The sequence below is a fragment of the Alligator mississippiensis genome, chromosome 1, assembly GCF_030867095.1.
Source record: "Alligator mississippiensis isolate rAllMis1 chromosome 1, rAllMis1, whole genome shotgun sequence".
NCBI lineage: Eukaryota > Metazoa > Chordata > Crocodylia > Alligatoridae > Alligator > Alligator mississippiensis.
In genome coordinates this window covers 42,118,580-42,134,257 of record NC_081824.1, presented here as the reverse complement: position 1 = coordinate 42,134,257, position 15,678 = coordinate 42,118,580, and the positions used below count along the sequence as shown (strand labels likewise).

The 15,678-nt window shown below is 41.6% G+C and overlaps 1 protein-coding gene across 6 annotated transcripts in view; it reads right to left on the bottom strand.

Moving 5' to 3' along the window:
• Positions 1-15,678, bottom strand: part of ARHGEF10 (Rho guanine nucleotide exchange factor 10) — a 197,706-nt gene that overhangs the window by 115,813 nt on the left and 66,215 nt on the right. For 5 of the 6 annotated variants that reach the window (XM_059730159.1, XM_059730148.1, XM_059730140.1 and 2 more), the window contains exons 7-10: positions 14,409-14,465; positions 10,645-10,808; positions 4,363-4,479; positions 2,839-2,953 (exon numbers count right to left, since the gene is read on the bottom strand). In XM_059730159.1, coding sequence (XP_059586142.1) covers positions 2,839-2,953; positions 4,363-4,479; positions 10,645-10,808; positions 14,409-14,465 — 453 coding nt within the window. The remainder of the gene's footprint in view (positions 1-2,838; positions 2,954-4,362; positions 4,480-10,644; positions 10,809-14,408; positions 14,466-15,678) is intronic. The other variant, XM_059730171.1, reaches the window with a different exon arrangement.

The following is a 15,678-nucleotide window of genomic DNA, read 5'->3' as shown; positions in this document are numbered from 1 at the left end:
TGTTTTCTTTACCATTGAAAATCAGTGTTCAAATGACTGCTCAACACACTCTCAAATGGCACAAGAGATATTCCCCTCTTGCAGAATCATAGAAAATGCAGGTTGGAAGGGATCTCCGGTCATCTAGTCCAACCCCCTACTCAAAGCAGGACCAGCTCCAAGTAGATCACCCCAGCCAGGGCTTTGACTAGCCAGGTCTTAGAAACCTCCAAGGGTGGAGATCTCTCTGTGTAACCTGTTCCAGTGTTTTATTACCCTCCTAGTGAGAGAGTTTTTTCCTAATATCTAACCTAAACCTCCCTTGTTGAAGCAGAGTCCTTGTTATCTACTATTCCTGAGAACAATCTGCTCCATCCTCTTTGGAACCACTATCAGATAACTGAAGACTACTATTAAATCTCCTCTGTCTTCTCTTCTCCAGGCTAAATAAACCCAGGTTCCCTCAGCCTCTTCTCGTAAGTCATGTGCCCCCACCCCCTAACCATTTCTGATGCCCTCTGCTGAACTCTCCAATTTGTCTACATCCTTTCTGTAGTGGGGGGCCGATAACTGAACACAGTACTCTAGATGTGGCCTCACCAGTGCTGAAGAGAAGGGAAAAAAAAAATCACTTCCCTTGATCTGATGGCAACACTCCTACCGATGCAGTGTGGTATGCTGTTAGCCTTCTTCACAACAAGGGCTGTTTGCTTATATTCAGCTTATTGTCCACTGTAACCTCCAGGTCCTTTTCTGCAGAACTGCTGCTTAGCCAGTCAGCCCCCAGCCTGTACTGGTATATAGGGTTGTTCCATCCAAAGTGCAAGACTTTGCATTTCTCTTTATTGAACCTCATGAGATTTCTTTTGGTCTAATTCTCCAATTTGTCAAGTTCACTCTGAATCCCAGCCCTACCCTCCAGCATGTCTACTACTCCCCTCAGCTTGGTGTCATCTACAAACTTGCTGAGGGTGCACTCCATCTTCCAGGTTACTGGTGAAAACACTGAATAAAACCAGCCCCACGATTGACCCATGGGGCACTCCACTTGATCCTGGCTGACAACTAGACATCAAGCCATTGACTACTACCCTCTGAGCCTGATGATCCAGCTAGTTTTCCATCTGTGTTAAAGTTCATTCATCCAACCTGTACTTCCTTAGCTTGCTTGGGAGAATGTTGTGGTAGACTGTATCAAAAGCCTTACTAAAGTAAAGAATCAATCTGCTGTCCCAGTACTGGCTTGTTACATCTTGGATGGTGGTGGTACTGCAAGACTTCAGTTTCTCTCTCACCATCCAATACAATGAAAGTCAGCTTTCATCAAATTATCAAACAATGAGGTGAGACACAGTTTACTTCTTTGTTTAATACAAAAAACATCAAGGGCTATTGCTGATTATTTAAGAGTCCTTAGTGACTGCAGTTCCACAGAGAATTTAAGCCATAACAGCTAGTTTAAGGTGTAGATTTTTTGTTTCTTCAGCAGCTGACTGACATTCTGGAGTTTCTAGAAGGATGGAAGTGGGAAAACAGCCCTTTACCATAATTCCCATGTTACCATTGGCCCTACAGCATATGAACATTGAGGTGTCACTGCTCCATGTAAAATCTGTCATGGCTATGGAAGTTATATATTCCAAAAGCCTATCTCAGTATTCCAGGATTTCCTAGGTTCTCATGGTTACATCCAAAATCTTAAAACAATCATAGATCTGCCAGACCCCAAACTGTCAAGTATGCTTTCAACACAAATTTGATTTCATATACCCACAATCCTATTGGTAATAAGCAACAGGCTAAGACACCTGATACAACCTGGTGTTTTGCAGAGTGTCTTACATGATTTCTTGAGCTTGTTTTATTAATATGACATGTAGTCTCTATGTAAAGGTAATATCAAGCTCTATCTTGGCTTATTGCTCTTGTGCCTTGTGGTATCCAATATAAAATGTATTTCTAATATGTTACAATAGAGCCAGAACTGCACAATATAATAATTACTTTCACATATTAAACAATGAGTTTCTTGGCACTGAGATGAAAAACAATAAGTGGCTTAGAATTAACTTTTGACTTGAGTTGTTTATTGTATCCCTTAAAATTAGATTTTAAAAGAAGTTTGAAATCTAGTTAGTCAAACTATTGGTGGGAGGGAAGACAGAATATTGGATTACTGAATTTCCATGTCTGAAAGGGTGCACATGTCCTCCTGGTCTTTAAAAAAAAAAAAAAAAAAAAAAATCAGGAAAATTTTGTAGTCTGGAAAATGCACACTTCTGCAGAGCAGGAAGTTACTGGCATAACATGAGCTCCCCAGCTTGGAATCCAATAGGTGACTTACGTGAATAGCCAAAGAGGTAGCTGTACTTAAGTATGTTCTGAGAATATAGATTTGTCTTTAGTGTTTCCACGTACAGGAGTCCCTTAGGCTGAGTAAAGAAGCTGACAGGAGAAACTGCAGAAAGCTCTGACAATGAGGTCAGAGGAAGAAATTGCTTTTGAACCTGCGGAAGCTGGCTAAGGACTGCATCCTTGGATTTAAGGTCTACAGGTTACTCTTCCGGTATTTTGTTTGTTTATTCTGATTTCTTATGCTTGCTCTTGTTTTTTTTTTTTTATAATACATCCTTTTTAAAAAATTGGATTACAAACAATTTGTTGTCTGCAATACTTATGATGCAAGAGTATTTGACCATACAGGCTTGCCCATTCCATAGAATGGGCAAGGTGGGGAAGCACCCTGGAACCGTCTCTCAAAGGTGCATCCCAGCTACATCCAGAGCTAGAGCACATCACACAGTCACCTAATAATCAACTTTTAAAGAGTAACTTCAATAAAACACATTCAGTACACACCTTGAGAAATAAAGGATTTGGTCCTAATGAATGAACGACCCTTCTTCACAGCTGCTTTAGTCTTTTCAAGTCCATCTTTGGTACCTTCTCTAGCAGCCCTCATGAGTTTTTGCATCTGCAAGAGAGCAAAAAATACATTCTACACATTCAGTGAATAATAAAAGTAAAACAGAACATACTGTAGCAGATGCTGCTTTAAAAACATTAATCTTTAAAGAACATTGTCAAGTAATTCAGGTCTGAATATGGCCATCGCCCTAGAGAACACAGTAATCTAGTATCTAGTAACAGAGGTTGGACCTCAAATATGAGCTTTTTTCCTCCACCTTTTTTTTTTTTTTTTTTTTTGGGGGGGGGGGGGTCCAATAAACACTCTTAAAAATAAGAAAAGTTTAATAAGGCCTATATATTTTTTAAAAAAATGTTATGCTATATTTTACGCATCATATAAAAAGTGCACCATTTGTGTAAGCCCAAGATGCATACTCGTCAGTCCAGGGGTTTTCAACCTTTTTAGTCTAAGCACCCCTGGTGGCCAGGCGCTGAGTGGGAGAGGCATGACCAAACACCAGGAGGTGGGGGGCAGCATGTGGCCAGACGCCAAGCCAGGGAAGCGGGCAGTACACGGCCAGACATGGAGCAGGGAGGTGGGGACAGCATGTGGGTGGGCAGGGATGGAGTGCCGCCACCTGCCAGGAGCAGGGTTAGTGGGGGGTGGGGTGGGAAAGCTCACCGGACTGGTGTGTGGTAGCAGCAGCCACCGCGTGCAGGCTTCCCCACACTGCAGAGAGGCGCCGCTACCCTCACCTCGCCCCGGCACTGCTCCTGGGATGCAGCAGCGTTGTGTCCCCGCTCACCCATGCGTACCCCCTAGGATCGGTCCAAGTTCCCCCAGGGGTACACATACCCCCTGCTGACAACCCCTGCACTAGTCATATTCCATTAAAAAGAAAAAAAGAAAGCCGACTCCATGCCTCCCTTTACTAAATGCAACCACAGCAAAAAATAAGTGCTACTGTCAGAACTGTGCTGACAACATCAATTAAACTAGGACACAAACAAAAGGTATCTTGCTGAGATAAGGCAATTTCAGTATTTAAGCTCAAGCTGTTATAAAAAAAAAAACAAAAAAACCTTTCTGGCTCTATTCAAGACACTTGATCCTGAAATCTGATCAGTGCAGGCAGACCCTTATGCCCGGGTTGATCTCACGGACGTCAAATGGGGCTTCACCAGGGTCTGCAGTAATGAGTCAGAATGGAAGATGCCTCAGTCATCAAGGAAAGATAATGTCTTATTTGATACTCTGAAAAGTGTTCCAGAGAACAGGCACTATAAAAGTCCTTGACAATGTTCTTTTTAAGACAAACTGTACAATAATCCAGCACACACAGAAATAATTAGATAGAAAGTTATTGTCTATTTTTTCTATTCAACCTTCTGTTTAAAAAGAAAGATAACATTGTCCGTGCTTGAAAAACAATCATTTAATATGTAGCTTGTTACAAAAATTAACTACACTACCTTCAGCTCATGTTTTTGCTTTAGTTGCTGAATCTCTAATGCTCCCACAGTGTTTGCCATCAAATCTTTCATCTTTTTCTCATAGTGCTCCTTTAAACGGGTTAGGTCATGAGAAAGCTATAGTGTATAAAAAGATACAATCTTTTCAAAAAGCCTGTAGTGCAAACTTAACACTGAAGTACTTGAACAGTATTATGCATGCTGGTCAGTCTCCCTGTCATCATCTAGACCACAGAGAGGATGTCAACCTATGGGCCACTAGCTGGATCCAGCCTGTAAAAGTATGATCTGGCTTGTGTTTTAAGGACAACTGGCTGATTCCCTGCTTCTGGCTAATCCAGCCCGCATTTTGCCAACAACCACCTGATCCCAGCCACCACTCCAGCCATCTGAGCTCTGCACAGGAAGGCTAGTCTTACATACCCCCTCAACCCCACTATAGCCTGGGCTCACTATCACTGTCAAATTAGCCGCTCCAAATCCTTGCTCACCACAAGGATTCGAGAGAAGTGGAGGGGGAGAAAAGGAACACGGGTGGCTGGAGTGGCAGCCAGGGACCGACTACCCATGGCAATGCCTAAGTTGCAAGAGGCAACCCTCCCTTAGTAAAAAGTTGCCAACCCCAAAATTAGGAGACCACCCACATGGTGACTTGACTTTCTATCTGGGTGTCTCTGCATCACTGCATTTACTGTAGTGAGCTGCATGGGCACTATGCAGTCCATCAGCAAGTGCTTTACTTAGGAAGGGGGCTTTCTTCAGTATGAAGTAGGAGTTGTTTCAAGCTCATCAAAATTACTGTGCATCCTTTTTTAAAATGTATTTATAAGCAAAGCAATAGTAAGGATGGTCTGCTAGGGAAGGAGTACTTCTAATGACTGATTCCTGACTTATATATATGGTTCCCACCTCTACCACAGATTCACTGTATGACCTTGGGAAAGCTTCAGAATCATTTGGTGCAAAAATATCCCCATTTGTGATGGTGACAATGCAACCTGGAGTGCTATGAGGCTTATGAATCAATATTTGTGAAGCACTTTGAGAACCTCATATGAAAGGACATATATTAGAAAGAAATCATTCAATGCACCACACAGTGAAAAATCCAGTGGAAAGCATCACAGACCAACATCTCTAGTATTGCTAGAACAGAATCAATGTAATAAAAAAAAAATACCCACCAAGTTGTAAAAAGAGCCAATTTAGCTCTCAGCTATACCATTATAGTCCAAGATGTGATTAGGACCATTAGAATTACTTTAGCCCTACACCAGCATAACTCGTGAACTACAGGACTGCCGACAGACATGGGAAAAAAAAAAAAAAAAAAGGAAAAAAAACCCCATGCTTTACTGAAGAGGCAACGCGTTAGTTTGACCTGGCTCTGCAGCATCTATATAGATCACACACTTCAGTGGGGCTTTTTTGCATTCAACATCAAAAAAGCCTTGCTGAAGCATCAGATCTATACAGAGGTTGGGCAAGCTGGGTCCAATTACTGTGATGCCTCTTCCAGGTATGTGCTGGACTCAGCATAGGGGCACATGGAGCTTAAAGTAAAGCTCCATTTTTTAATTTTTTTTTTTTTTTTTATGTTTGTAGCAAGCAGCATAGGTACTTTATTTTGCAAGTGCTCCAACATCTGTCCCCATTCCCAGGGAAAAAAAAAAAACATTAAAAAAAACACAAGGTTGACAGTGTGCTGTAATTGATTTTCACCCAACGTCTAACACCAAAGTTGTAGTTCAGACATCTCAATGGGCACAGTCCTAAAAATGGATAATTAAGGAAGCACCCTTCTCCCCTGAAGGCACATAAGGACCACAGAAGGGAAAGTCTTCTGACAGTATTACAATACACATCAAAGCAAAGTTACTTTCTTCCCCACCCCAGGCAATAGCAAGGTAACAGGAGTGATAAGGAATCAAGTGGGGCAGAGATTTATAAATAGATGAATGCGAGTGAAATGGCTGGTAAATGAAATGTGAGTGAGGCATGCAGCCATATTAAAGACCTAAGCACTTAAAGAGTATAGCTACACTGTTATGATAGTGTAAGAGTGATATTGTAGCCATGATGGGCATTTTTACACATGCTCCAGGGCTGGGAAGGGGGCCTCTTTAATTAGAGCAGATCCAAGAGCCGCTCTAATTAAAGAGCCCAGTGTCTCACGTATCAGCATCCCTGCCCTTAAAAATGGTGGCACTGAATGAGCTTTAGTTAAAGCACCCCTGTCACTATTCTGAAGCCCAGGGACACTGATGTAGAGGCTGCTGGAGCGTGCTAATTAGCACACCCCAGCAAACTCAGTTAATTGAATCTGCTCCAATACGCTATAATTACAGCATGTCAGAAAAGCCCCCCCACACATCTGTTAAGTACACAGTCAAAAAGCCCAAGCTAAATTGATTCAGTCTTTGCAGGTTAATCTAAGCTATATAGACTGAAGCAATAAGCAAGTGAACAGCCATTCACTTTTGATTCCAGAAATGCAGCCACATGCCTGCAGTGGCACAGGCCAGAAGCCCGGGGCACTAGAGAATGCCTCCCTGCTCAGCTGGAGCAGGCAGATTGGGCCAAGGCTAACCTGCCCACCCTGTGAGGGGGAGTTTGCATGGGAGCTACAAAGCATTGTGGGATGCCGGGGGACTGTGAGTTAGCTTGAATCTGGAGGGATTCTGGGACAGAAATTCAATAAACCAAGTTAACCTAAATCAGTTATGTCTGATATTACATCCATCTAGGTTTATCTTAAGCTGGTTTTGACCATCTTGAAAGCAGTTTATATGCACTGAATTTCTGTTGTGTTACATATTTAAACTGGTTTCTGATCCCTTACACCAGTTTGTGTGTAATTTCTATCCCTAGCCCTACAGGTACCTGATGGTCCAGAAGTTATATTTTAGGTTGTGGATTTTCCATTGAAAGCAGGTATAGTTTTCCAATTTTCCATTGAATTTCTGGACCATCAGGTGCCTACAATATCCCTCATATACTACTGTAACATGCAAGGCATGAAAGATATTAAAATCGACTGCTGTCTATGGAAAATTCACCATGTAAAAATAAAAGAAGCCAGACTACGCAGTGGCAACACGGTGCAATAAAAGTTATCACCCAAAGAAATCCTTGTTTCTCTATATTGTTAAGCAATTAAAAAGCCCATTTTTTTCTGTCCTCCTCAGCCTCTCTCTTTTCTATTTCTCTTTATTGTTTCTTTGCCACTTCCTGTCCCCATACCACTTATCCAGTTCCCTCCATTCCCAGCAGACTACTCAGTTCCTCCTGTTCCTTCATCCTAATGCACACTCCTCTGGACTGCTTACTTCAAGACTGGGAAGCATGGTTTCATGCCAGTTCCTAACCAGGAATCAGGTTGTTCCTGGCTTCTAATCAGGTTTACTCCTCCCAAGTCAACCTCTCTCAGGCTTCTACCCCAGCAGAAGCTTTTACTTTCTCCACTCCTGATAGCTGTTCACCCCTTTCACTCTCAAACCCAGTGTATATTTACAACACTGGAAAAATACTTTAAACCTTGATCTGTGCATATGTGTATATATCCCTGTATGACTGCAAAACAGTAAAGGGGAGGAAAGAGTCAAAATATCCTGTTACTTAAAGATGCATATACCCACTGGCAGAGCATTTCTTAACCTCAACTTAAAAATATCCATCCTGGTTCAGGAATGCTTCAGTTATTATTCATAGACTCATAGAAGTCAGGTCAGAAGGGACCTTGTAGATCTTCAAGTCTGACCCCCTGCCTGGGCAGAAGGAAAACTGGGCTCAAATGACCCCAGCCAGGTAGGCATCGAGCCGCTTCTTAAAGACCCCCAAGGTAGGAGCCAGCACCACTTCCCCTGGAAGTTGGGTCCAGATCCTAGCCACCCTAACTGTGAAGTAGTTCTTACAGATGTCTAATCTAAACCTACTCTCCAACAACTTGTGGCCATTATTCCTTGTTATCCCAGGGGGTGCTAGGGGAAACAAGGTCTCCCCCAAACCCTTCTGGTCCCCCCTAGTGAGTTTATAGATGGTCACCAGGTCCCCCCTCAGCCTTCTCTTATGAAGGCTGAACAGGTTCAGGTCCCGTAGCCTCTCATTGTAGGGTCTGCCCTGCTGTCCCCAGATCATGTGGATGGCCCTCCTCTGGACCCTCTCAATGTTGTCCACATCCCCCTTGAAGCAGGGTGCCCAGAACTGGACACAGTACTCCAGCTGTGGTCTGACCAGTGTCACAGAGGGGGAGGATCACCTCCTTGGCCCTACTTGAGATGCACCTGTGGATGCACGATAGGGTCCAGTTAGCCCTGCTGACCGTGACCTTGCATTGTCAAATCATGTTCATCTTGGAGTCAATGATGACTCCAAGATCCCTTTCTGCCTCCGTGCTATCAGGAAGGGAGTTTCCCATCTTATAAGTGTGCTGCTGGTTACTAATGCCCAAGTGCAGCACCCTGCACTTGTCAGTATTGAAACACATCCTGTTTTTGTTAGCCCACCCTTGCAACCTATCCAGGTCTTTCTGTAGTCTTTCCCTCCCTACTAGCGTGCCCACCTCACCCCAAATTTTGGTATCATCAGCAAATTTGAACAGGTTGCTTTTAACCCGATGTCCAAATTGCTGATAAAGAAATTGAACAGCGCGGGCCCAAGGACCGAGCCCTGGAGGACTCTGCTGCCCACTTCCCCCCAGGTCAAATATGACCTGTCCACCACCATCCTCTGAGTACAACCCTTCAGCCAATTAGCAATCCATCTGACTGTGTAGGCATCGATGCCACAGTCGCCTAGTTTTTTAATGAGGATGGGGTGGGAGACAGTGTCAAAGGCCTTGCTGAAGTCCAGAAAGACTACATCCACGGCGACACCTGCATCCAATGCTTTTGTGACCTGACTGTAAAAGGCTAATTGCTTAAGCTTGTTTCAGTTTAGGGAAAAAAAAACAAAGACCACTTAACGAGAAATCTGTTTATTAAATAGTCCTCCTGTTAACTACTCCATCTTTGCTTCCTGAACACATGTGGAGGGAATTCTACAGGCAGAGTGTTTGGGGGTGATGGATGGTGAAGGGAAATGGAGAGTAAAGCTTTTATTTAGGCTGAGTCAAGAAAGTAGTACAATTCAAAATACAGGTTCTGTAGGATGATGGTGTTTTATAATGGGGGAGGGGGGGGGGAGAGGTTATCTTTTCCTGGGTGAGTAATTTTTACTTCCCTAATTTTGAATTCTTGTGAACAGTACGATAGAGTTTGAAGAAGATGATGTGAGAAAATGAGCAGCGGAAAGGCAGAATCAAAGCAAAACTATTTAAAATTTAAGTAAATAACAACCAGAGCCACAGCAGGAAGGAAAAACAGCAGAGTAATGGAGAGAGAGAACTTGCTACAAACATACAGACAAGATGCGTAGACTAAATTCTCAGTCAACAACATATCCCATTTGTGCATCTCTGTCAAGCTGCCCTCAATTCTGGGTCTATACTGTTCCCTTCTGACCACCTGGCCAGAAACTGCTGGAGTGCTCTGCTGCTGAATCTTGGCTCTGAAACATGTCCTAGAGAACAACTACCAGCAGAAGCCCTGAAGGTGCTCTAACTTAACTACAGATACTGAAGTCACCCTTGACTGCCTCTAGGCTCAATGGAGAACAAAGGTATCAGCCCAAAAGATCAGGACCTACACATATTATATACAGACCAGCCACCTGGCTCTCTTCTGGATGAATCTTAGATCCCTAATACATGGCAGCTTCAAAATAAAATCCTTGGGCATTTTAAAGCTCAAATGACCTCTGAACAACAAATGTATTATATACAGATAAGGGTTTAAAATCCTAACAGGAAGGGAAAATGCTTGCAGACTTGCTAGTTTTATGAATTCTGCAAACTTGTTAATGAAAATCACAAATGCCACCACAGCCACCCACTTATAGTCTTCAGACTGTTGTCCATATTCATTTGCTGCTTGCCATATGTCAGCAGCTGCAGGGGTAGAAAAAGATCAGGAACAGCCCACCACAAGAAAACAATCAATTTTCTTTCCAGGCTGCAGACTTGATTCCTCTTTTAATGTTTTCATTAGTTCTTTATCCTGTTACATATTGTCTTCAGTGCTAATTCCCTTATTGTTTTGTGGTTCATTTTATTAAAAAAAAGTTTTGGAATTTGGAAACTAGGTTCATGAGAAGGCATGGGGACACATATGGGGACAGATAAAGCTGAACAGAAAGGTAATCAGAAACATGGAGTAAGGAAAAGAACTGCTGTGGGTTACATACATGTCTCTTGTGGTTGCCTCGCAAAAAGGAGCTGGGAACTCCATTCTTACACTCGGAGTCACTTTGTTCTTCATAGCTTTCAAACTCACTCGAACTCCATCCATAGTCTAGAGAGCTGTTTCCACCATCGTCACCATTCTCAACATCATCGTAAATCATTTCCTCTGCATGCATTTAACACCAAAATACAAAAGAATATACAATATTTTAATTACACTACTAATAATTTCCTATTTAATTCCAAAGATCTTGTTCACTGCGTATTACAGAGCAGAGCTAGTGCAATGTAGCAAGACCATTCACAGCTCTCAAGCTACCAGGCAGATCTTTCTCTGATGTGGCCAACTGTATGAAGCAGTATACCTAGCTAATACACTTGGCATAAATCTTGCCTCCTAAGGATGACTCTTTCAAAGAGGAGTATGCCACTACTTTGCTATCCTTCCTGGCTTGTTTGCAGGTGGTAAAACAGGATTTAACCCTATATGATTTATTTGAAATGCATTTAGTTAGGGGACAGACTTTATACATACAAGAGTCAAACTATCATTTTAAGCAATAAGAAGTAGCTAAAGTATAGTAGGTCCCATGCTCCAAAATGGTTATGTTATGATCTAATAATTTTCTTAATGACACTTGCACTCAAGAATTAGATTCTGTCAAAAAAAAATTCAAGTATTATCTGACACAAACTCAAGAGCTCACTAAGAGTAGTTAAGGACTCAGTAAGTACAGTAAGAGCTCAAATCATTAACCCTTTTTCATGTCACTGTCCAAGTAACTCAAATCAAACCACTAGAGCTGAAAGCTAGAGCTGAATGAAAAAGTTTCCAAAATTGCTTATTGAAAAAGTTGTTATATATAATTGTGTGGGACACTTGGAGACACTTTAAGGGCATCTATACATGTGCTCCAGAGTAAAGGGGGGTGCTTTAATTAGAGAGGCTCCGAGAGCCACTCTAATTAAAGTGCCCACAGCATCGTATGTATTCAGCATCCTGTGCTTCAAAATGGTGGCAAGGCCGCTTTAATTAAAGCTTGTTGGACAAGCTTCAGTTAAAGTGCCCCTGCCACCATTTTAAAACATGGGGATGCTGAATGCATGTGATGTGGAGGCTGCTGGAGCATGCTAATTAGCACACTCCAGCAGACTTGATTAATCAAGTTTTCTCTGTGTGCTAATTATCACGCTTTGGAGCAGAGGTCTGTCTAGTGTATAGGAGCCCTAAATGTCTGCATTCATTTCTGCCTGCTAGATTTCATTTCTACCTAGACTGATGTTTTGGCTGACAAAAGCACCAGGTTTGACAAACTAATTCCAAATGAAATGAATATATTTTGTTGCCAAGCAATCAGCAGAGAGCAGGCAGATGTTTTCATGATTATAAATGACATCATTTATCCAATTACACTTCAGGTAGTGGTGTATATGCTCTTCCCTTATAAATCTCTATTATCAGGACAATATAACTTTGCATTTAGAGCCACTCTACAGTAATTCTCAACATACAAGACCTACCTTTTGGAAATTTTTTTTGTTTATGCGCAATTTTCTTTTATGTGCAATTTACATAAAAGAACACTACTTTTACTATATTTAAATTTTAAAAAATAATAGGAAAAAAACCAGACTTTTAACCTTTCTGTATAGTCCAAAGTTTCTTTTATGTTAAAACTAAATCTGGACCAGTAATAATTTTGTAACATCAATATAACTGAAAAGCATTTATATTAACAAAAAGCAAACTCCTTTAAATACTGAAGCTTGTGTTCTGGTCTTTGCATTTATTTTTTAAATACCAAGCTTTTTTTTAAACACATTTCTTCCATGACACTGTCCAGTAGGAATTAAAAAAAAATAAATAAAAAAAAAAAAATCACTGTAATGACAGCAGATCCCAAATCCTAAATCTAAATAGGGTCTGTGTATTAGAGTGAGGTTCTTTACACAAGCCACATGTGAAACTCCCACTATGAATGAGAGAGCACTTATAAGAAGCATCTATGAGTTCCAGCTCTGCAATGACATCAGTACAAGTGGATCTTGGCTCTGAAGCTAAGTTCCAATGAATTCAGTGGGTCTGCCTACCCACACATTAGCGCAGAAGAGGCTTTTGCTTGTTAAATTCAGGAGGTATGCCTCAACCCTGAGCATATCTATAAACGCTCCTTGGTACTCTATAGGAAATGCAGCCTAGCTCAGGATTTCCCAGTAAAGAAAACAATCAAGAAAGATGCAAGACATTGTTATCAAATGTCCTCAAAAAACACTAAGAATAAAGGCTTTGAAAGTATTTAAACATTTAACATTAATAACATGCCTTCCTTAAAAATGCTTTCCTGAATCACAGTCAGAGTTGGAATCAATCCAGATAAAATACCCATAACGTTTGAGAATCGGGTGTAACAAAGAAGTTGGATGCTGATTTCATAGGAGCCAACTCATTCAGCAGCAGCAAAGTTCTAATCAAAATCTGATTTGTGGATAACAATCAAAGACAGATCCAGAGAAGAAATTATATAAATGAGTTAATTCCTTTCTCTACCTCTTCACTATTCCAAGTGCTGACCCCCTCTGCCTCCCTCCCCCATGCCTTTTAGTAAAAGAGTTAGGCTAGTCTAAAGCTAAAAAAAACATTTCTATACTGTTACAGGTTGCAGTTGTATAAGAGGCAAAATGTGCATTAGCACGCAGAAAATGGCAACGGTGCGCTTTTGAACTGGAGCACCTCCAATGAATTTTAGTTCAAAAGCAAACTGCCACCATTTTCTCAGTGCTGATGTGCATTTTGCTGCTTATACAACCACAAGTGTTGCAGCGCCTGACACTTTCAAAGCACCCGGCGCTGCAGTGCTTGCATGTGTAAAAATGCCCAGTGACCGCAGTGTGGGCTCTGAGACAGAACAGAAACACCTGGATATGCATGTAACATTGTGCAAGTCCAAAACTTTTGCCAGAGAAAAACCATAACTAGCAATGGAAGGGGAAGACGAAGGGATAGGATTTTCGCACCATTTAGTCCAACAGATTAGCTGTTAGGGCACTTATCTAGGCAATGGGACACACATGCTCCTACTCACCCATCCGGGGCTTAAACCTGCACCTCCTACTTTGCTTGCTGTAACCACCAAGTCATGTGCTAATTATTACCCAAAGCCTTCTTCTTGAAAATGGCCAACTGGGGATCAAAGTGGCTAGATATGTGGGACTAGGAAGAGACAAGCAAGCTATAGGAAATATGTGGTTTGGTGAGATGGACTGTGTCATGTAAGGCATGGGCCCTGGGTTCTGAACGTGGATCCTACCCACTACTATTTATGAATTTTATCCAACAAATGCAAGGTGCAGAAAACACACTGGGAACAGAACCCAGGACACCCTCTCATTCAGGGCAGTGTACATCCTATTCTGCCACAGGTGATTAGAATCTAAAAGCTCCCTAAGTACCACTTCTGTACATAAAAATCAAATAGTATTTAGCCCTGTGTTTCAAGATAAAAAACAGAATAGGCATTTAAATAGTATGCTTCAGGAGGTTAATAGTACCAAATTTTGTCTGACTCTAACTTTGAATTGTCTACAATTTGTTGATTCGTGAAACCACTTTTACATTTGGGCTTCTTAACACATCACATAAAGCCCTATGATATCAGTGTCCAGGAAACACATCTTATGGTCATGCCCATGGTCGCTTCTTATAATTTAAAATAAAATCTGTGATTGTGTGAAATAATCTATAGTTTAAATTACAAAAACCTCAAACCTGGTTCGGAGTCAGAATTTTCCCTTGGCACATCATCATAAATTACTTCATCTGGATCTAAAAGCAAGAGAAGAACAAATATTTTTTTTTAGATTTGAACCAGACCAACAAAAAACTGCATTCTTATTGGAAAGTATGCATAAGAGAGGCATAAACCATTTTCTGTTTACATACAAGTACCAACTGTTTACCATGCATGCATTCAATCTCATACAGCAGAACCCAGACTCTTTGCAGGGTTAGGTCTCTGATCCTGCTGTGAAGATGAGGGTTTCCAAAGTAACAGGAATATACAGAACTAAGGAACAAACAGCTGTGCGAGATAGCTGATGAACTCCAGCTGGTGGGAGAAGTCAGGCCCTTTAAAATTATTCTTGATTTGCAACATGGTGCAAAATATTCAGGTTGCAAATCATCTAGCCGTGAACAATCTGGGTCCTACTTTATCACAAATAAAGTATCATAATACCATGGTTATGACTACTATCATTTAACAGCAGCAAGGAAAAGTTCATGTCACTGGCACATGAAAAACAATTTCAGTTAAGCTGCAAAATGAATTCTATTTCCTGTGCTCCTTTTTTGCTCTCTCTTTCTCATTGGGGACCACCGCTCCCTTTCCAAAATTCCACCAGTTAAAATAAGGACATAAGAATTGTGAAGTTGAAAAACCAGTGTATTGTCCTGGAATAGGACATGGAGGAAGGAAAGAAAATTGGGTCCACACTTGGGCCAGGTATAGATATTCAGTTTCTACCAGAAGAATCCCCATTCTCCTGGTGGAAACCAAAAACATACAGACATTCAAGCTTTTTCTCTGAAGGGCAAAAATGATCCCACTAAGAATAAAATAACCTGGGATCAACTATCCTATGGAAAAAATAATAGAGCAATTCTTCCTGAGCTGCAAACAACTTAGAAAAACCACAACAGGTCAACATATCTTTAACACTACTGGTTCCTATTTGGGTTTACAGGTTTCCCTCAATTTATGAGGGTTCTGTATATGCAAATTTGCTCTTATTCGATGACTTTTTTTTATACCCAAAATTCATTATGCAAGGTAAATTCACTCTTATGAGATTGGGATAGGCACACACCCCCCTCCCCCCAAGCAGGTAAGTCTGTGAGGGTAGAGGAAATGGCCCTAGGGCCAGGGCCCCACTCACCCCAGCCCCTGCTTTAGCTGTTCTGGGAGGAGCCAATGTCAGGTGCCTGCAGCGGCTGGAGTGAGCGGGGAGAAGCGGAGACCCGGGGCTGCAGCAGGGAG